Source organism: Salarias fasciatus, chromosome 7, assembly GCF_902148845.1.
Source record: "Salarias fasciatus chromosome 7, fSalaFa1.1, whole genome shotgun sequence".
NCBI classification, from domain to species: Eukaryota; Metazoa; Chordata; class Actinopteri; order Blenniiformes; family Blenniidae; genus Salarias; species Salarias fasciatus.
Genome location: NC_043751.1, coordinates 25,265,294 through 25,288,024, shown reverse-complemented (window position 1 = coordinate 25,288,024; position 22,731 = coordinate 25,265,294). Strand labels below are relative to the sequence as shown.

Below are 22,731 nucleotides of genomic sequence, written 5' to 3'. Positions count from 1 at the left end.
CGCACATAAAGTTGTCAAAACCTACACATTCAGCTTCAGGTGCTGAAAATACAAACAGCTCAACAAGTCCAGTGTTTATTTTTTACATGTGACTTTTGCTACACATCTGCTCTCAGAGAGATTTGTCCCTTTGAAGCGAGGGTATTGGTGCCCTGAGCTCAGACTCACAGGCTCGTCCCAGCTGGCTGCATTCTGCCAGTCCTGGAAAATTAATATCAGACTGAAGTGAAATGAGTTCTGTGATGGACGAGCGACTGTTCCAGGGTGAATCCTGCCCTCGCCCATAAGTTAACTGGGATTGGCTCCAGCAGCCTACAACCCTGGATGGGATAGGTGGTACAGAAGATAAATGAATGAATGAATGAATGAACTAAAATGACTTGGCCGCCTTTGCTCATGCTCGCACTGACGATGCTTGTCAAACGGAAATGATTGCGGGGTGATTAATCGTCCAGGTTCCACCTCTTCATCCCAGTGAAAAATACAAGATTCAGATAATAATTGAGGAGTGAACAGCTTTTAGTGAACAAGACATTTTAATTGAACGGTTAATTAATTTTCCTCATCCTCGCAGTTTTCATTCCCCAGATCTCCGCTCTGATGCACGCTGTGGGGATTGAAATTCCGTCTCGTTTGCCCACCGTCCCTTTGTCTCCGTGCAGATTTGATCAGACACAACCCAAAGAGCGCCGTCCCACACACGACATGTCATTTCAACGTTAAGAAGAATCCCTGTAGCGATTTGTCATGCACATTTATTTTGTCCTTGTTACGTTAGCTCTATTATGCAGATGCCATCTATTTCTGGTCTGAAGGAGAAACGAGCTATTATCTACAAGAAAGATCAGGAATTCTTTTGACGACGAGTCATCCGTTTTCTATATCGGCTTTATTCAGACCGGAGTTGCATAGAACTGGAGTCTGTTTGAAGAAAAGCACTAAAAACCACTTCTGCTTAAGAACATATGCATCTACAAACAATTTCCATATGAGGAAGTCAGAGTCCCCAGAGGAAACTACAGTGGGGGGCATGGAAACTCCACACAGATGAAGATCTGTACCTGGATAACCGGCCCTCTGTGCCACCAAACTTTAATAGTTTTTAGATCAGGGGTGTCAAACATAAGACCTGTGAGTCAAAACTGGCCCTCAGGAGGCTCCAATGCGGCCAAAACATCAAGTAAATTGTCAAAGTTTTGAATATAATGATTTTTTTCCCCAAATTCCTAAGATTACCAAATACAACACCAAGAAGAAATGAAAATCATTTTAGCATTTTCTTTTCAGAAAAGTTTCGGTTACGGGCCAACATCATATTTCCATGATATGTTTTGAATTTATTGATTTATGTTCAGTTTTGGAATTTGGGGATTTTTTTCCATCACTGTAATCATTATTGTCGCGGTGGCCACCATGACGGTGCTGCTGCGCTGCATTAAGGGGCAAGAAGTTTGAGGTTTAAATGTTGTTTTTGTGATTATCTCTAAGCTCTGATGTTGTCGGTGATTCTCTTTTTTTTTTTTAACTATTGTAATGCAGTTAATCTCAATAGTTCAGAATTTTAATGTTGGACTGTGAACGAGTGAAGCCTGCAGCTGTATTGGTAGCCTCAGTGTGACTGACCACTGGTGTTTCCTCTCGGCACACGCAGGACGCCGCCGTCGGCTCGGAGACGACGGCGTGCCGGTAATTGCCGTGGATATTGGGCTCGTTTGTCTTTCTGAAGCGTCTGGTCTGAGAGACTTGGGCTGATGTGTAATTCAACATCGAAAATCAAGCAGCCCGTCTCCGCATCCACCTCCTCATCTCTCTGGATGCTGTTCCTTCATCCTCAGGCGGAACATGGTGTGACATGAAGCACAAACTGCCGCTTCCTCGTCGGCGACTGGGAATGGAGACTGGCGTTCGTCCTCCAGAATGAAAATCCTTCCTTCTCTTCAGCTGTCAATTGAAATGAGAACGTAATGGTTGAAGTTTATTTTCACGCCGTAGCGTTTGGTTGGCTCTTTTTTTGGCTCTTTTTTTCTCCATTCTTGTCAACTTCCATTGCATCAAGGTTCCAGAGCGGGATCAGCAGCACTGGGTTGCGTCTTCTGTGCTCTGTTGGGGAGATTTTTGCTGGGAGTCTGTCAGGAGTCTCTCCTTGATGCTCGGCTGCCAGCCGTCTGTCAGCGCCGCCGCCGTATAGCTTCACACCGCAGACTTTTCCATTACTGCCACTGTTTAAATCCACTCTTTGCTTCTCTCGCCGCTGAAGCTGTCACAACTTCACCTGCATTTCATCAGTTAAGGGAACTTTTTTTTTGGCATCTCTTGTCATCTTATATATATATTATTCATTTTTGGGAAGCGAGCGTACTCCTGTTGAAAGCTTAACAATGGCAAGACAAGGCTAGATTTTTTTTTTTTTTTTTTGAACGGCACAGTTTAAACACAAGGCATTTCGAAGTGCCTCAGAAATACATGAAATTACATTAAAATCACAGAAATAAAGTAATGTTTGTTTGTTTTTGTTTTTTATTTTAAAGAAACCATGAACTACTCTTCCTCTAACTGGCACTCGCTGCATGTATGGATTTGATTGGCTAATATGTCGAACCAATCGGAGGCAAGTGTTGCTGACTGTTAATTAAATGACCTTATTGGTTCATTCATGGATCAAGTTGTGGTAAAAGTACTGAAACATTTGAGAAGGTCACATTAAGGTCACTTGGAAAGGCGACGCGACATTTTAGGTTTATCCTGAAATTTGACCGAATATCCCACGTGAGTCGTGCTTCTGCCTGGAAATGCTTCGACTTGTCACCACATCAGAAGACTTCTCTGTCATGCTAATAGATTTATAGAAGAACTACTTTCCGTCACGCAGTAAGTCAAAGAGACTGACAGTCACATTTTCATAAAACGTGGCCTCATCAACTTGTCCGCTGCCATTTTGCTTCTCTTTTGCAGCACAGCAGGACACAATTCAGCGGCTGTTAGCGGCGTGTCATTCTCAATGAAGCCACTCCCGCTCCGGCCAAATCAGTGTCTGGCAGCAGAAACACAAAGACGTCAGTAAAAGCACCTGTGCTGCTCTTTGTCTTTTATTCAAATTTATCGCGAGCGATGACAAACCGTTTCAAATATAAGTGATGAATTATTCTGGCAGCAGAGAAAATGTCCTGTTTTCACATTTGTGTAGTGCCCACAAAATGCACGCAAACTAAAAGTGTAATCTATTTAGCAGGGAGGGAAGCACACTTTATCGAAGATCTGAGTAAATCGAGAAAACCAAAGAAAAGACGCTTGCAGGGTAAACATGTAGACCTCTGAGCCTGGACTCGAAGCAGGGTTCCTCCCGCTGTGAGGCGGGAGTGCCGCCCACTGCACCACTGTGCAGCGCTCTGTCCACTCATGACCCGCTCACCTGTCGTCTCATTCATCACAAAACATTTCAGCCATTTATTCATTTATTTTCTAAAGAGATGAAAAATGAAACAAGTTGGGAAATGTTAATACGCCGACAACATGAATCTAATTTCCCAGAAGTCCAATCCAATTTCCCTTAATATTAAAAGATATTACTGGATGGATTTTCCTGATTTTTCTTATTTTTCTTATCAGTGAAAAGTCTCACGAGGAGACAGAAAACAATTCATTGTTCCGTCGGTCAGGAGGACCTACAAAGTTATTATTAACAAATGTACTTTTAAAACAGACGCCAACATTTGTTTGTTTGTTTGTTTATTTTTTTATTTTATTTATGTAAGCAAATTATGAGTATGTTTACTTGTTCTACAGTATGTTTTCAGCTGTGAATTTTTTATGGTTCTGTGATTTAATGTGGTTCAATGACGCTTCTTTAATAGTTTCAACATTAGAAAAAGATTACAATTCTAACAACACATCATCAGTACGGTAAAACTAACATTTTTACATCGGTAAATATTAAAACTGAGCTATTCTGTTCAGTTTTTCTTGGAAATATCGCATTTATTTCTAACCCAGCCCCCTCCAGCCTGATGGTTATTGGTTGGTTGTGGTGTTTCGTTTAAATAAATGAAATATTCAAGAACCGTCCCTTCGTGTGTGTGTGTGTGTGTGTGTGTGTGTGTGTGTGTGTGTGTGTGTGTGTGTGTGTGTGTGTGTATTCACAGTCAAAAGGTGTTAAATGAGTTATTTCCACTGCCCAGGCTTTTAATTCGGCCTCACAGTTTGAAACGTTCCCCTCCTCCGCTGTCACAAAGACAGACAGCTATTTTAAATGACGGTTAAAGCTACTCACTATAATTAAAGGCTAATTAAATGAAAAGCCACCGTTCCTCCTTTTTGCCCTTTTCACATTAGCAGGTGTTGTCAGTCTTGTTAACGTACGTAATTTTCTATCTGCCGTTCTACTTTGGAACAAAAGAGTGAATTACACAGTGGAGGAAAAGAGAGAAAATGCTCAGAAAGTATAAAGTGAACCTCAAACAAATCCTCAAGGTCGACAAAATACAAAAAAATATTACTGATATCTGTCAAAGAAGTGTTGTTTTTTTTCTCACTTGACCTCCAAACCTCACAGAAATGTGTCAGAATCCACATAGTTTTCTGTTGTGTTACATTAAAAAAACAACTCCATATCCTAAACGCCCCAGGCTTCACAGAACGATTGAATCGAGGAGGGAAAAAAACACAGCGGTCTGCCTCTGAAGCAATAACATCCCGATCATTGGGGGATCAAAATAACCTGTTCTCAGTCAAACCAGAGGCAAACCGCTGCTGTGTGTTGTGCGTGTGCGCACGTGTGTGTGTGTGTGTGTGTGTGTGTGTACACAGTATGTGCACTTGCACAGGAAAACCCACTTTGGGCCAGCTGATTGAAAACAATATCAAACCTTCATGTGTCGGCGGGCGGTCCGAGTCTGATGAAACAACTTCGCCGGCTTCCCATTGTCATCCTCCCCTTCGGTCGCTTCGTTTTATAGGTTCCCCCCTCAGATATTGATTTTCTCTCCTCTATGTTGAACTTTTAGGGCAAATGAGGCAGACTCTGCTTTTTTTATGCTGCTTAAACTGCACACCACATGTGCACAAGACGAGCAGCTGGACATTTCAACACTAACATAAAGTCTATTTGAATATAGGCGATGGGTTGGAGCGCCTTTTGGCCCGTGCGCCTTATGTTTCACACCCCTGATGTAGAGGAAAGCCACACAAGACGAGCATGAAAGCTCCACACATACAGGCGGACTCAAACCAGCGGCCTTCTCACTGTGAGGCGAGAGCGTTACCCACTACTCCAGAGGCAAATCCATAGCTTTAGACGTTCATGCATGTTTTCACAAAGCGGATCATGACTGAAGGAATGTTTGGCTGTGCTGACCTCTGCGTGCTCTCCTGCATTAACTGGTATTGACGCTGAAATTTTTACAGCACATTTGACTGGAAGCATAAATCTGTAATAATATGAGAAGCTGTTCTGTTTTGAATAACATTTCCTAAAAGGAAAAAAAAAAACCGTCTGTGTTTTTCACTTTGCATTTCAGTAAGACAGATAACCGATTCCGGTTCAGACTGAAACACAATGCTGTGTTGCAACAAGAAGCTTTAAAAGCAGACCGTGACATGTGATTAAAAACTAGATCGAAAAGCTCGAAAGTCAAGCCTTGAGGTTTTTTTTTTTTTTTAATGCGCTTTTCAAGTTTAAGAATGTGTTGCATTTAAAATTCAAGTAAAACCATGAACTGCCTAAACTCAGAAATGGCTGCATTGATCAGGTCGTGTTATCAAAGCTTCCGCAGGCCTCCGGCTCTCCTGGGAGTTCGGGGACTGGTGGAAGTTGTTGCTGACTGCTGGGAAACGGCACAGATCTGCAGTGTTAGGACGACTGTCTGGATTCACGCACTCCTCGGTTCGTTCAATGTTTTATTCAAGTCTGGGGTCACAGATAGTCGGAGCAGGTCTCTGCTGAAGGCGACGCCTGTCCTGGACCGAATCCCTCGCAGGCCTGACAATCCCCAGCACACACACACACTCACACACACACTTCCTACAGCTGGAAACTGGCAGATTTACTAGCTTGGGACGGTTTCCCAGTTCACAGCTTTCACATGACAATAGCAAACAGGAAACATGGCCGCCTCCAGTAGTGTGGCTTTATTGCTGCTATCAGAGTGCAGAAAGGAAACAAAGCAACTCGTCTTCACACACATCAGCAGAGAGCGGGATGAAAGGGAGGGAGGGCCAATTCATACTCACACTGCAGCTGTGCACACGTGCTGTCACTGCTGGCATGTCGCTGTAAAGTTTTACGGTTACAAATGGCAAGTTTATTTCCCCGAAATGGAAATAAGATGCAAATATCGTGTTTGTGTCAACATCCATTCGTCATCATGCATGTTGTGTGACGGTGGACCTGCTTCTGGGAGTTTCCCACAATGCTCTCAGATCAATTACTCATCAAGGCTCCGTCAGGGCAAAAAACACCTCGTTTACACCAGAACAGTGTGTGAATACGATGGAAAACTGTATTGTTAGTGTGCCACGCCACTCGTGGGCACTGTTGGTTGCTTTTGGAATAAAACCGCACACACTTGCAGTAAACAATAGCGTTAACGCTGTTAAAGAATACTGGAAGTGGAACCGCCGTTCCACTGTAGGAAAACTTTACACCTTGTGAATTTCAACTCGCATGCGCTCTGTTCTCTCCGTCCTTTAGTTTCTGCTGTGACAGGCGTCTGGCTTGATCTTGAAAAACAATCACCCTGAAATAATGACACAATCCTGAAACCTTCGGCGGCTTGCTGAGCCGCTGCCTGCTGCTGCGCAGCGTGGCGTCGCACTCTGTCCCTGCTTGCTGTTCTTACACATGTGCTCTTCGGTGGGCATCTGTGCTTTCTGTGCGTGTATGAAGTGCACAATAGATGGATGCTACAATTAGTTATATTGGTGTGTGTCTGTGCGCACACACGGGAGTATTTGCATGTGCCTGAGGAGGGTGTTTATATTTGTATTCTCAAGTTGAGGGTTGGAAAATGACCTGTCTCCTGTGATTACGTCCTGAGTAACCAGAAGTGACGAGGTAATTGTGAAATCTATTTAGACGAATTGTAGCTTCTCTCTCTCTCTCTCTCTCTCTCTCTCTCTCTCTCCTCTTCCCATTGTACCCCTACTCATCTGTTTTTCTATGCCCACTTTTCTGATTTGTATCCTTTTGCTTCCTTCCTTCGTCCCTCATCGCGTCTCATTTCTTCCTCCCTGCGTATGCCTCACGTCTGCCTTCCTCTTTCCTTTTTCTCTCCCTCTTTGTGAGTGTGTTTATACAGATCGATCCTGCGCTGATGCTGAGATCAATAACACACAGTGTGTCACCCTTTAGCCGAGCAAAGAGTGACGGACGATTCCCGCTCACCTTAAACTTTTCTCACGCTGACATTTACTATTCTCATTAATTTTCTTCCAATCTCCTGCTTTCCTGCAAACAGTGGCGTCCGTTCCTCCCCGGCCTGAAATACGAAGTCGTCGACTCGGCCTACATCTCCTTGTACACAGGTACGTTGAAATGTTGCACTGAAATTGTTTTCACACTGACCAGTGAAAAGGAAGTAAACGAAGCAATGCAACACATTAATTCATTAATCCAATCAGGAAATACAGCTTTATAAAAAGACCGGTTCCAGAGTAGACGTCTGCAATTCCAGGATTCGGTGTTGTTAACGGGGGAAAAAGGAACACGCGGTCGTCGTCTCGGGGAAAGGAAAGCTGCAGTGTTTTGTGGATTCACGCCAAACCCCGGATCCTTGTTTCAGACGAGCTCCGACAGAGAAGAATGAGGCCTGGTGTCCATGAGGTCACCTGCTGGATGAGAAGCCAGGCTTCTCCCACCTCCTCCCTTCTCGTCTCTCCCTCTCACTGAGCTTTACTCCGTTCTTTCACTCTGGAAAGTATTTTGTACCCAAAAAAAAAAAAAAAAAAAAAAAAAAGCTTGCTCAGTGACACTTATTCCGCTGTTTAATTAAGCTCTGATTGACTTCCAGTTAATATTGTAGTACTTAAGAAGCATTTCTTCACTTCGCTTGTGAAATTATGCTGATGATTCACACACTTCAAATACTTTTTTCCGCACACACTTTCTCTCACAGAGACGAGTGACTCAACAGCAACATGGCACCAGCGCCGTACATCCTCAAACGCTGATTCAGTGAACAGCCTGAGAACACACGTCTGATTTTCTCTTTCTATTATATCTCCTTTGAAAGAGCTGTATTGCAGATTATGTGGTAGTTTCATCCTCTTTATTTACTCCCGTGAACTCATGGAGAATATTTGCAGAATCAATAAACAAGGAAAGTGATGGAAAAAACTGTCCTTTGTGCCAATAGATGGTTTTCATCTGAGGTTTGCCTTGATGTTGAGAGCTTTGTCAGTTATGGACTAGTGAGAACACCGTGTTGTTGATCTTCGAGCCCAGCCAGGGCCCTTCTGCTTAGTCTATATCCGCTGGCTGCTCCTTTTGACGCTGATCTATCTGTCTGTTGTGGATTTCAAGATCTTTCAGCAGCCTGATGGTGGAAGAAGCCGCAAAACCTCTGTGTCCCACGTCCCCTACATAGATTTCAGCCTTCCATTCCCTTTGTTGAGCGTCAGCTGCCGGTTCTTTGTAGCATAAGCTCATAGGCCTCTTTGGTTGAAATCTCCCATGGAACTGTGAGCTCTTTGATGTGAAGGAACCAGAGATCCAGGTCTAGCTGAAAGGTAGTGGCTGGAATCTAGAGGTGGAAAAATCAGTTTTCTTGCTGATATCGACCAGCATCTTCTAGCTGGCTAGCTGTCCAGCCTCTGGTTTGGTTTGGGAACAGTTGGGCCTTTTCTGGGATGAATACAGTGTTACAGTTGGATTGGTGGCTGTCAGAAATAAAGAGTTGATGACATTCCTCTTGCTCTCCATTGCTGCTGCCAAACCCTTCAGGACCTGCTTTTGTCTCACAACCAGTCAAGATGTGTTTGAGGGTCGCTGGACTTGGACAGACAGCACAGGTCGGGTCCTCGTCATGCTATTGATGGAGGTTTTTTGGAGGTTTTCCTTTCATTTTGGAGGACCAGTCTCCAGGTTAAATCCAGGAGGTTGAATTAGTGCGTTGTTATGTGGAACAACTAGTTGTTCACGCCTTGCTGCTTTGGAATGTTCCTGGTTCCACTTATGTCCTCAGTAAGCAGATCTTTAATGGACTTGAAGGGGTTTTTAATTGGACCATCTTCTTCTGTGTTCTTTCTTCTTGCTTGTATAAAGAGTGTAAAAACACCCATAATGCAACAGTTTTGCTGCTGCAGTATTTCACTAATATTCACAATCTGTATCAGTGTTAGCATGATGCTGGAAAACCTGATATTTGTGCTTCACTTTTGAAGATACATGCATAAAATGTGAAACACGAGAGAAATGGAAGATGGTACCATTGTTTTGTGGAAACTTGGAAACCATCAACAGATGTCTGATTGTTGGAGAAACGCAGTGAGCGTGCGCACGCCGCCCTCCGGAGGGTGAAAATGAAGCTGGCCGTCCTGTTAATTAGAAAGCATTTCTCCCATCAGGCCATGCTACTGACATGTCATTAATCACACGTGCTCTCGCCTCCCTCCCTGCTATCGATTGGTATAATTATGACTCGGCTCTGTCCTCTTTTTGTTTACTTCCAACTTTTTTTTTTTTTTTTAATTTCCTTTTGTTCCTGCTCTCCTCCTCCTTTTCCTCTGTTTCTATTGTTTCTTTCCCACTTGCCTCTCTTTTTGTTTTTTGGTCTTTTGTCCTGGATGTTTAAGACGTATGATGAATTAAAAGGGTGTCTCCAACACTGTAAATAGGACTCTATGTGGGTGTATGATTGTGGTGGTGTGTGTGTGTGTATGTGTGTATTTAGTGTATCTTTGACATGATTAAAAGGCACTAATCAATTTGCAGACATTAAATTATTGAAGCAGTTGTGAATTCCTCCTCTTCCAGCTTTACACCTCCCACACTTTGAACTGTCTTTTTTTTTTTTCCAGATGAGTCCAATCTGAAGATGAACAGCGTGGATCACATCCCTCAGACCTTGGCCAGTCACGTCCGTCTCCCGGAGGACTCTCGGCCGCCGGGCGTGGAGGCACGGCGGCTCAGCCTGCACGGGGCCGACATGCTGAAGCCGGACCCCAGGGACACCTTCTACAGCAGTAAATTCACCCTCTCATCGCTTCATCCTCATTTTCTGGCCTGTCGTTTTCTCTGATAGACTGTCTGGCTCCAAATCGCCGCAGCTGTCACTTCAGCTGGATTCAGACCGACGTGCCGTCTGGTTGCCATAATCACATTCATCTTCAAATTTCCTGCATCTTAAGGGTCCGTTTGTTCCAGTTAAATATTTACTCGTCTTTTTCTCTCTCTCCCTCCTCAGCCCCGATGATCGATCCCTCTCGCCTGGAAAACGTCCTTCCAGCCTGTCTCTACTCTCCAACCTATGTGGTCAAAGACTTTCCCATCGCCAGATACCAGGGCCTGCAGTTTGTACGTTTTACAGACGAACCTTTTTCTCTGCATCAGTTTCTACAAGATGGTGTGAATGTTGTGTTTATTGCCAGTAATTCACTACAGTACAAGATAGTGACACCAAATCTTGAAGGAAAAACAGAGAAGGCATGCATGTGATATGTTTATTGCTTTTTTTTTTATTTCTTGCAGACATGTCAAAACACATAAAATACAGATACATACAAAAAAAATCCTAAATGCATTTTGATTTTCTGTATAATATACATTCACAAGAAATAAATGAATCTATACCCAGTGTTCATCTATATGTCTTGGGGAAGAACAACGTAAAACTTATTTAATCCTACCCCTTCTCCAATATTCAATCATGAAATTATGACCATCCAGTCAGTGTCGGTGCTTTTCCTCCCCTCTATCAGGTGGTGGAGTTGAGCTGTGCACTGCTTCCCCCTTTGGGTCAGACAGAGTTACTGCAGCAGAGACAAAGCGACGAACCAGAAACGAGAGCCAGGAGTTACACAGCAAATCCATTTTGAATTTGGCAGGAGTCACCTTAACAAACTGCGGCATTATGTAGAGTGGCTGCTTTTAATTAAACACTGGCGTTAATCTGTGCCTCGCGGAAGAATGAAAGCGACTTCTTCTTCCCATCTGAGGCCTCTTTTTTTTTCTTTCTTCCCTTCTTAATGATATTTAACTGCTCTTCAGGTCTATCTGTCTTTCGTCTACCCAAACGACTTCACCCGCCTCACCCACATGGAGCGAGAGAACAAGTGTTTCTACAGAGAGTCTCCTATCTACTTGGAAAAGTAAGGATGCTATTGCTTTACCTCCTGAAGTGCCACTACAACTTTTGTCCGTGGTTTATATATATCCACCTTCTGTTAATGCTTGAGGCTGTGTGTGTGTGTGTGTGTGTGTGTGTGTGTGTGTGTGTGTGTGTGTGTGTGTGTGTGTGTGTGTGTGTCTTGGTTTGCCACAGGTTTGGTTTTTACAAATATATGAAGATGGATGAGGAAGAGGATGACAGACCGTTCTTCTTCCCCAACCCAGATGGTAACTAACAACGAGTAAACAAACATCTCAGAGACACATAATTGCAAACATCAGTGCGCAGTCGTTCAGCTGAATGTGTTCTTTGTGTCTCGAGATTTCCTGGAGGAGGAGGAAATGGTGGATACGGAGGACGAGGCAGAAATCGTTGGGACACAAGCGCCCAAGAAGCCGTCTCGTCCCAGCCAGAGCAGCCACACCTCGAAGCCTCCACATCAACACTCGAGGCCCGGGCCCACGCCGGCCGACCGAGGAGCGGAGGAGGAGGAGGAGGGTGAAGAGCCCAACGGAGAAGACGAGGGAAACGCTGACAGCGTCGTACGGCGCAGAGAGAGGAGACACTTCCCTCACAGAGACCGAGGTCTGGACAGAGACTGGGGACGAGATCACACCAGAGGATACATGAGACAGGACTCCACAAAGGAGGTGGAGGAGCCCCAGCCCAGGGTTCTCCGACCTGAGATGGAGAGTGTGGTTCGGGGCCGCTCTCTGTCCTGGGTCCGTACTGATCCTTCAGAGGTCGATCCGGTCAAGAAAGGTGCCGGATCGGAGAAAGGAGGCGAGTTGCGCGTTAAATTCAGCAAGTCTTCCCTCCTTTTCCCCCAGAAGTCGTCCCTCTCTGCCCTCGCCAGCCGAGCCAGGCAGATCCTCAGCAACTCCGCCCACAGCACCATCCTCCACGAGAACAGTAAACTCACCGGAGGCAAGAAGGACAAGAAGGAGGAGAACAAGATCTACATCACAAGGCCTCGGCCGGCAAAGGAAAGGGAGAAAGAGAGGGAGAGGGAGCAGCGGCGAGAGAGGAGGGAGGACAGGGCGTCTCGCCACCCAAGAGAAGTTTTCCCAGGTGTCTTTTTGTACCAAACTGGGAAAACTACCAAGCTGGTTAACCTGGGTGCCAAAGGACGTGTTGTGGGAGGAGTAACAGGAGGTCGGAGCCTCATTAGTGCCCCTCAGCTCTGGCCCAATCCCCCCACTAAACCAGGTAAGGCGACGCCTCATAATGGGAGTGTCAATGAAATCGTGCAAAAACCTGCCAGCAAGGGGGTCGGACCAAAACAAGCAGAGAAAAGTAAAAGGAAAGGGGAGATGCGAGACTCAAAAACTACTGTCACAGCTGATCTACCCAGAAAAGGAGACCTGCTGATCCCACTCTCCTATCACCAAGATCCGCCTCGTCCTCCCGTTACGCCTCCAGGGTCGAACGACACAGAAAACATTGTTCAAGGCCAAACACGAGTCACTTCGTACCTCAAGACCTCAGAGATCACCGAGTCTCACCAACAGCCGGATCCAGAACCCAACCAGACCGACAACGACCAAGAAACCAACCGTTCCAATCCCGACCCCGAACCCGAGCCCGAGCCCGAGCCGGAGGAAGGCGAGATGTCCGACTACAGCTACGAAGAGGTGGAGGCCCGGCCGGGCTGGGCGGAGGAGAGCATCAACTGGCAGAGGACCTTCTCCGTCAACCCCATGGACTTCGAGCTGCTGCGCTCCGACTGGAACGACCTGCGCTGCAACGTGTCCGGAAACCTCCAGCTGGCGGAGAGCGAGGTGGTGGACGTGCTGGCGCAGTACATGGAGAAGCTCAACGAACGGAACGGAGGGTGAGCGCCAAGGGGGGGAAGTGAGAAGAGTATGAGAGAAAGAGGGCTTTAATTTCATGTTGTTTTGTTTTTTATGCTAACCATTATGTAAAGACCAAAGTAATTTTACAGGGAACATATTGGTCATGCCCTGGTGCTTCAGCTTCTTGTCAGCACACCTCGCTGTGCTGATTACCATTTTCTGCTGCGGTGCCCGAAAACCTTGATGCTATTTGTTTGCAGTTGTTTTTCATTTTTCCTCCTTCATCAAACATGCAAACTTGACAGTCCCGTGCTTAATGAGCCACGTCGTCACACGTGGCTTGTCTGTACGTTGAATGGTGGAGAAGAAACCTTTTATGGTCTCCACATTTGCATTTTTTTCCTCTGTGCCCCAGAATCTACACCCTGCTGCGAATCATCAACGTGGAGAAGCGGCGCGACTCGGCGCGAGGGAACCGTTACCTGGTGGAGCTGGAGCTGATGGAGCGCGGCCGCAGCGTGCTGCGCCTCTCGGAGTACATTTACCTGCTGCTCCACCGCGGCCGGCAGGGGGAGGAGAGTCTGGAGAACACGGACTCCGCCCCGGCCTCGGCGCCGGCCTCCGCCCCGTCCACGGCCACGCCCGGCCTCACCACCCCGCCGCCGCCCCCTTCCACCAGGTCCCCGGTCCGGCCGGGAGCCACCGCTTGGAGCACGGCCTACGCCAAGCCGCTGCTGTGCCAGCCGGTGATGCTGCAGTGGAGGAGGGATGTCATGGTGCATTTTGTGGTGCCAGGTCAGTCAACAGCTCGACTCCAGTGGTGTGTCAAACATAAGGCCCGTGGGTGGAAACCGGTCAAGAAGATGCTCCAATCTGGCCCATCAAACCTCAGAGCAAACTGTAAAAATTCCAAACAAATCGTTGCAATTATAGCCAAAAATTACTCTAATCTCAACATAAAGCCAATGCAAATGAAACCTGGTGCAAAATACAGACAGATGTTTGAAAAACTGTTACATTCTGCAGGTTTTTACAAACTCACTCTGACAGTATACCTTTGAGGCTAATGCTAGTTTGATTTGATTTGATTTGATTTGATTTATTTATTTCATTCATTTAAATAAAACAAAAAGTGAATGCAACATACTTGCATCTGCATACTTCAGCACAGATATGAATGAAAAGGTACAGAAAGAAGCAAAAGCTTATAATATCTGCCCCTTGTCAATTCAGAAATCCTTTAAACTTCCGATGTGCGCGCTACATTCAATACATAACAAAGAAACAATACATAACAAAAAAACAAGTTGTCATCATACAACACAAATTTCAAAGATGTCCTACATGGCGTCTTTGTATCTATCCATCAGAATTAGTTTCACACTCTTTTTGAAACAATGGATGGATTTTGAGGTTTTGATTTCACACTCAAGGCTGTTCCATAGATTTACACCGTGGACTGAGATACACCTTTCCTTTGGTTTAGTTCTAAACTTAGGTTTACAAAAAAAATCTGATCCTCTTAAATTATACTTACTTTCTTTCTTTTTGAATCTATTTTGCAGGTTTTCTGGTAATGTTTTCTGGTGAGCTTTATACATACATTTGAGAACGTTAAGTTCAACCAATTCATTAAATTTTAATGTTCCTAATTGTAAAGAAATTGGATTTGTGTGAGCTCTGTATCCACTGCCATTTACAACACGAAGAGCACGTTTCTGTAAAATGCAAATTGGATCAAGGTAGGTTTTACATGCATTTCCCCACACTTCTATACAGTAAGTCAAATGTGGAATAATTAAGGAATTATACAACAGTAATAAAGCATTCTTATTGAGAGACTCTTTAACCTTGTGTAACACAGCAACAGTTTGGGATAATTTTGTTTTAACACGTTCTGTGTGTGATTTCCATGTTAAATGTTCATCAATTAAAACACCCAAGAACTTTACTTCGTGCACTCGTTCGATCTCTAACCCTTGAATGGAAAGTCTTGCACCAATATCTTTTTCTTTACAAGTAAAGACCATAAATTTTGTCTTGTTAATGTTTATAGATAGTTTGTTAGCATTAAACCAATGTAATACTTTCTGAAACTCATTTTCCACTGTTTGTAACACCTCATTTATGTTTTTTCCCGTGTAAAACAATGTGGTATCATCTGCAAATAAAATACATTTTAGTACATTTGAAGCAGACACAATATCATTCACATAGAGGAGAAAAAGAATTGGTCCAAGGACTGAGCCCTGGGGTACCCCACAAGTTATATTGCAAAAGTTGGATTTTGTGTCATTAACTTCCACAAACTGACTTCGATCTTTTAGGTAACTTGCGACCCATTGATGTGCGACTCCTCTGATACCATATTTGTATAATTTTTGCAGAAGTATCTCATGGTCTAATGTATCAAATGCTTTCTGAAGATCGACAAAGATGCTTACTAAAAATTGCTTATTGTCCATAGCATTGGTGATTTCTTCAGTCAGCTCCATTAATGCTGTTGCAGTTGAATGATTTGCACGAAAACCATACTGGCTGGGACTTAAAATTTTGTATGTTTCAATAAATTTATTCAGTCTAATCACAAACAATTTCTCTAATACCTTTGAAAATTGTGATAGCAAAGCCACGGGTCTGTAATTTGAAAAATCATTTTTATTACCTTTTTTAAATAGTGGTATTATTTTAGCTACTTTCATATGGTCAGGAAACAGTCCGGTGGTGAATGACAGATTACATATATACGTAAAAGGTTCAATAACAGCATCTATAATGTTCTTTATCAGCAGCATATTCATGTCTGTATAATCGTTGGATTTTTTGTTCGCTAATTTATTCACAATTGACAAAATTTCGTTCCCATGCACTCTCTCCAGAAAAATACTATTTACATTTTCTGCTATATTACAATCATTGTCTGTGTTTACCTTAGGAATATGCTGTGATAAAGTTGGTCCAGTATTCACAAAGAAGTCATTAAATTCATTCACTATTTCCTCTTTACCAAAGATATCTACATTATTCTTTGTGAAATAGTTTGGGATATATGATTTAGCTTTGTTTTTATGCAAGACTGTGTTTATTATACTCCATGTATTTCTAATGCTATTTTTATTTTTGTCCAATAATTTGGTATAATAGTCCTTTTTTTGTATTCTTATAATTGATACAAGTTTATTTTTATATTTTTTATACTTAACCTCTGCATCTTTTGTTCTCAATTTAAGAAACAACTTGTATAAGTAATTTTTTTTCTTACATGCATTCTTCAATCCGTTTGTCATCCATGGACAATGAGTATTTCTCTTATCCTGACCACGAATTTTAATCATTTTGCAATTTTTATTATATAAGGTTATGAATGTAGTCATAAATGAATTATAGGCATCATTTAAATTACTTACATATACATGATCCCAATTTTGCTTTTTGAGGTCTTCTTTAAAGGCCTCTAAAGCCTTACTTGATTTATCTCTTATAACAATTGGAGTATTGTCTTGCACAAAATCAAAACACAATTTTTCATAGATTAGAAACACAGGGAGATGATCACTTACATCTACTATGAAGATGCCACTAATTATTTCACCGTATATATTTGTATATATGTTGTCTATGATAGAAGCGCTGTGACTAGTGATCCTGGTTGGTTTAGTTATCATGGGGCATAGGCCAGCCATTTCCATATAATTTTTAAAATTGTTGGTTACTGCAGGGTTTCCAATATCTATATTGAAATCCCCACACACGATTACAGATTTATTAACATTTTCAAACAATTCAATGATTTTATCTGTGAATGAGTCAATACCTGCCCCCGGCGGTCTATACACACAACTTACTAATATATTTTTACCCTTGTCATTAATGATTTCTATAGTTAATATTTCCATTAAGTCACTCACAGTTGTTTTCTGCTCCACAATCTTACATTTTAGATTTGCATCAACATAGAGGGCAACACCTCCTCCTTTCTTCTTTAACCTATTTAAATAAAACATGTTGTAACCGTCAATGTGTACCTTGTTAATATGTATGTCCTTTAACCATGTTTCTGTAATGGCTATTACTTTGAAGGTGCGTTTAAGATCACTGAAAAACTCCCTAATTTTTTCAAATTTACATGTCAGACTTTGACTATTAAGATGTATGATCGAAAATGCTTTATCAGAAACATCATCCGTTCTAGTATTAAACTGTTTTGCTGTATAATAATTACAATCTTCAAGTGTTATAATCTTATGTGCTAACTCAGTTTCCAATTCATAAATTTTATCACTGTTTGTGTCAACGTTTGTGTCCATAACCACATCAGTGTGTAAGTCCATGATGATGTGTACCCAACCTGTTTGCTTTCAGCGTTTTCAGATCTTCTCAGACGTAGCCTTCCTCCTTCATTGTCCAGTCTTCCATCAATGTCCAGTCTTGTATCTCCCAAGTTCCTTCATGTCTCTAATCATCCTTGCTGCTCCATCGTTTTCTCTTATCCATACATTTCCATTCCTTGTCCATGTCCCAGTAATCCTACTCTGCTTTCTCAAAAGTCTTGCTTCTCTCGCGATGCTTCCGTTCTTTTTTGTAAGATGTTCGTTCATAAATACATTTGTGCCTCTCAGATTTCTTGCTTGCATTAAGACATCGTTTTTCATGTTCCTGCTAATGAAACGTATTACAATAGCAGGTCTGGTGTTTTCTGACTTTCTGGGTAAAGTGTGACAAACAGAAATCGCTTCCTTACGGATGTTGATGTTTTTACTGTTCAAGAAATCCACCACCTCTTGCTCCAGCGACAACAGCTCTCCCCGCGGTGCGTCCTCCGTGGTCTCTGCGTTGGCTGTCACTCTGGCGTAGGTCCGGTGTCGGGTCTCCAGCCCAGAAATGATTAAATCCTCCCTCCGTGTGTACTGCTCAAGTTCATCGACTCGTAGTTCCAAGAAAGAAATCCTTTTCTCCTTTTCATTTAACAGAGTTTTCAGGGTTGCTACTTCATCCACGAGTTTGAGCAGCTGCTCCTGTTGTGATGTTATCTTTGACAGTTCTCCAGACATAAAGTTCAATGATCGTTTGATCTCCTCCATGTCGTCCGTCTTTGGCATGTTCTTTGTTGTTCTTTCTTTGTTGTTCTTGTAAAATATCCACTCTTCCGACTTTTGTGGCGCTTTGGCTCCGAGCAGTATGAGCTAATCGGTGCTAAAGCCGGTTAGCCCGTATGTGGCTAAGACTGTTAGCATACAGCCCCGCAGCTTGGACCAGCCGACAACTGGATAGTCTCTGGAGTCCCAAATCCGCCTACTTCGTAGCGCATGTGAACCGATACTCCTACCAATTCACATCCAAACTTTTGGGCAGAAACTGGAACAGATTTGGTCAAAATGCTGCATTGTTTACACCGAGCTAGAACGCCGAGCTGCGCCTCACACCGGAAGCGGAAGTTAAGCCCCTCCCACAAGAACGTGTGCCGGGTACCCAGGGTTAGTTTGCTAACTTTCATGCTGATATCTCAGTTTGGATCCAGTGTTGTGTCCACTACTTCTAAGAAATTAAATAAAATTGTATTTATAGAGCATTTTTCATACAAAATGTAGTTCAAAGTGATTCACAAGTTAAAACACAATAACAGTAAAAAATAGAAAGACACACAACACATCCACTTTTTGTATTTGTCCTGCTGAATTCTGGAGTAGCTGAAGTCTGTTGATGCTCTTCTTAGGAAGGAGATGAAAGCATGCTTCAGCACTTCCATGCTTCATTAGTAAAGATCAAGGTTTTCTCTGAAATGTTTCCAATTTGCTCAGTGGTTTAATGGGCCGGACTGAAGCCTTTTGTGGTACAGTTTTGGCCCATAATATTTGTCATATTTGACACCCCATCTTTAGTTAAAAGCATCTGATGAATGAACATACTGACTTTTCTTGTGTTCTTTCCTTTCCCTCGCTTGCTCTTCCCTCTCTCCGCCCTTCAGTGAAGAACCAGGCGCGCTGGGTGCAGCAGTTCATCTCAGACATGGAGAATCTGCACCGGCAGACGAAGGACGACAACTTCAGCATCATCATCGTTGACTTCGAGAGTGAAGATATGGACGTGGAGCAGGCGCTCAGAGACAGCAGCGTACCGCGGTGCGTGCAAGCAACCCATTAAGGAGGGTGTGACTTTGTTCTGGGGAATGTTAGAAGTGACCATACTGTATGTTTGCTTTCTCAGATACGAGTATCTTCGGAGAGAAGGGAACTTTGAGCGCTCGGCAGGACTGCAGATCGGAGTGGACACCATCGAGGTCAGTGAAACAAACAGAGAGGAGGCAGCAGGAAGAGGCCACTCGCCGAAGGTCAGACACTCACATGACCTCTGGTGGCTGATGGACAGACAGAAGGAACGCTCATGCATAATGAATCTGTCACTGCTGGGCCGGCCTGTCATGGTTCTGCCCTTATCTCCATGCCTCCTCCTGCTCCGCGCTCCCCGCCCGGCTGTGGATGACGGCGAATCGCCTCGACAGATAGCTGCATTTCCTCTGTCATATGTATGCCACGGCTGTCACATCCACTCCCTCTCGCAGGTTATTTGTGTGCGCGTGCCCTCACACCGTTCTCTGGCTGTCTTTCTCCCCGCCGGCCGGGCGCCTCGGAGCGGCTTGAAATGTGGACAGACGTTGATCCGTCAGTTGAGTGTCAGTGCTGTCGTGGTGGGATGACAGGCCCGTCACTCACGTCTAAATGACCCGCAGGCTCTTGAAGTGAAGACAAGCCCCAGACTTCTCCACTCTCTTTAATCCTTAAATCCCATATTAGGCAAATTTGAACAGCGTCTCACAATCACACGAGCGCGCACACTTTTTTTTTTTTCTTTTCCCAAGAGAAAAATAAAGCTTCTGATTTTGTGAACATTAACAGGCATATTTTACTTTTTTTTGTGTCTTCTCTCACACAGGATAGTCACAGCATCGTGTTTCTGTGTGATCTCCACATCCACTTTCCTCTCAACATCCTGGAAAGCATCAGGAAACACTGCGTGGAGGGACGCCTGGCGTTCGCACCCATCGTGATGAGACTCAGCTGCGGGAGTTCACCCCTGGAGCCTGACGGTAAAACACTTGAAAATTACACGTGTGTTCAGCAGACTTAATCACCCTCACAAAAAAGTTATTGTTCATCTACTTGGAGATCAAACTGCAGCATTTACTCGTTGGACTGAGGCAGAGAGAGTTTGATGGAATAGTATGAAACTTGATCACACTGAGCAGCTTTATTAGATGCTTTAAAGCAGTGATTCACTGCTTTTTACTTGAGGGACCCACATTTTTCCCATTTTAAACCCCTTGGCCACTCCCCAACATGCCCTGTACGATTGTAAAAAAAAAGTTGTAGGAAGTTCATTGCACACTATATGTGAAATACTGTTTCTTTCTTCCTTTCATTCGCCAGTTTTTAACCACAAATGAAGCATTGAGTGCCAATTCTGCCCATTGTTTCAGTGAAGCAATATTCTATGTCAGTGATTCCCGACCAGGGGGGGGGCTCAACCCTCTCTGAGAACGCCTGTTTTATTTTAAAATATTTTGGATAATATTATTTAAAAGTATCTTCAGTAAACACAAAGGTGAGCTGAGGTGGGTGAAGAGAACGATGAATCTGTCAAAAAGAAAACAAATATTGGGTACATTACAGGGACGGGGCGTGTCAAGGCAGTTTGGTGGGTGAGTGATGAGTTGGAGATGGTTTGATAATGTTTGGAGCAGAGAAAGGATGCTGAGGAGGAGTCAAGACGAGAAGAGGAAGATCAGTGAAGTGATTCATCGATACAGAGAAGGAGGAGGATCCAGGGGGCGGTTTGTTGGAAGAACAGAATCTGCTGTGGAGAGTCACAACAGGGAATAATAATGTTAATCTGATGCAATATCACACACAGAGACTCATGCCTCTCCCGTTTCCCCTCAGGTTACTGGGAGGTGAACGGCTTCGGCCTGTTTGGGATCTACAAGTCTGATTTTGACAAGATTGGAGGGATGAACACAGAGGAATTCAAAGACCGCTGGGGAGGAGAGGACTGGGAGCTGCTCGACAGGTAACTGAGAAACGAGCGTTTTCATTCAGTCACCAAGTCGACAACACCTGAATGTGGAAGTCATTAACATTTCATCTTGAGGAGCTGACAACAGTGTGACCGCCACACTATGTTTAGTATCAGTTTGTGAATTGCTATTGTTGTAGCTTCACATGGTAAAGATGAGTCATCCAGCACCACCTGCTTCAACCGAAACTGAGGAGAAACCAGAAATAGCCTGAAACAATTGATGGTGGAACAATTTTGAGAAAAATTTTGGTCTCTGTCCATGTGGAAAAGATGATTTCAAGCTAAAGCTGAAACATCTGCCTCATCTTCCGGTGTCCCTCAGGGCCGTGTCCTCAGCCCCATCCTCTTCATCATCTATCTCCTCCCATTTGGTCTTATTTTCTATAAATACAATCTTCAATTCAACTTTTATGCAGATGACACTCAATTCTCCTACTTCCCCAATGTTTTTTTAATATTATTACTGTTTTTCATCAAATCAATTTTTTTTTCCCCCCTCTTCTATTGTAGGGTTCTTCAGAACGGTCTGGAAGTAGAGAGACTTCGCTTAAGGAACTTCTTTCACTACTACCACTCCAAAAGAGGCATGTGGAACGCCCAGAACAAGAAGAGTCCAAAAGGATAGCAGCAGCTGTGAAGACCTTCCTGCAGATCCACTGTGTGTGAGAGAGACCTGTGGAGCTCGCTCACTGCCTGAACTCTGCCTTTCCTTTCAAACAGGCTCTTTCCAGGGTCGCCCGGGTTTCACCGCGGGGCCCCGCTTAACACGTTTCGTCTGTTTCGAGGAGACTTGAGTGCAGCTCTGAAATTTGGAGGCGTGCGCTGAAACACAGACGGACGCGAGTCGCTGACTGAACTCCTGTCCGGAGAGACGAGGGTTGTTTTTCCTCCTCCCGCTCTCCGTCCCTTTCTGGTGCAATGTTTTCAGACAAACTGGGAAAAGCAGCTGTTTTTTTTGTTTTTTTTTTTGTCTGTGTGTGTGAGAGTGAGTGAGTGTGTATTTGCTGCTGCTTACGTGTGCTTTACGAAAGACAGGAAGCACCGTTTTTCTAACAAGGAGACGTGAAGACAACCTAAGACCTTCTGTTTTTCTAACACGCTCTCAAGCGGGAGCCTCGTAGAATGTGCGTCCAAATGTTAAATAGATGGTGGCGTGGCTTGAGTAGAGGAACTCTGTGTTTTGGTAAAGCAGTATTTCTAAATACATCAACTACCTGTTGGATACCAGAGTGACAGAGGTGCTGAAGCTCGTCCGTCTAACTGATGTTATCAACCACGGGAGGTTTTTCTAAGCAGATACTGACAGGTACATCGTCTTTCTATCTCTTCCTCTGGATTTCTTTTTTCTTTGACTCTACTCTCATTTTCACTTTCCATTTATGACTTCAGTTTCATTTGCAGAGGGTTTCTTCAAAAGTGGTTATTACGACGTACTGATGAAGAAAAACAAATTGTCTGGTTATGCCAATTGTCCTGATATTCCCCATCCATCCCCTCCAGATGTCCAATTTTCTCACCAAATGAATCACATAAAAGAGAAA

At 43.7% G+C, this 22,731-nt stretch overlaps 1 protein-coding gene across 1 annotated transcript in view; it reads left to right on the top strand.

Moving 5' to 3' along the window:
- b4galnt4a (beta-1,4-N-acetyl-galactosaminyl transferase 4a) overlaps window positions 1-21,825 on the top strand; it is a 143,502-nt gene extending 121,677 nt beyond the window's left edge. The window contains exons 9-20 of the mRNA XM_030095527.1: window positions 7,452-7,518; window positions 10,012-10,176; window positions 10,398-10,507; window positions 11,201-11,301; window positions 11,475-11,548; window positions 11,643-13,155; window positions 13,533-13,912; window positions 19,083-19,236; window positions 19,322-19,394; window positions 20,048-20,201; window positions 21,055-21,181; window positions 21,701-21,825. Coding sequence (XP_029951387.1) covers window positions 7,452-7,518; window positions 10,012-10,176; window positions 10,398-10,507; window positions 11,201-11,301; window positions 11,475-11,548; window positions 11,643-13,155; window positions 13,533-13,912; window positions 19,083-19,236; window positions 19,322-19,394; window positions 20,048-20,201; window positions 21,055-21,181; window positions 21,701-21,815 — 3,033 coding nt within the window. The 3' untranslated portion in view covers window positions 21,816-21,825. The remainder of the gene's footprint in view (window positions 1-7,451; window positions 7,519-10,011; window positions 10,177-10,397; window positions 10,508-11,200; window positions 11,302-11,474; window positions 11,549-11,642; window positions 13,156-13,532; window positions 13,913-19,082; window positions 19,237-19,321; window positions 19,395-20,047; window positions 20,202-21,054; window positions 21,182-21,700) is intronic.
- Window positions 21,826-22,731: the final 906 nt, after the last annotated feature.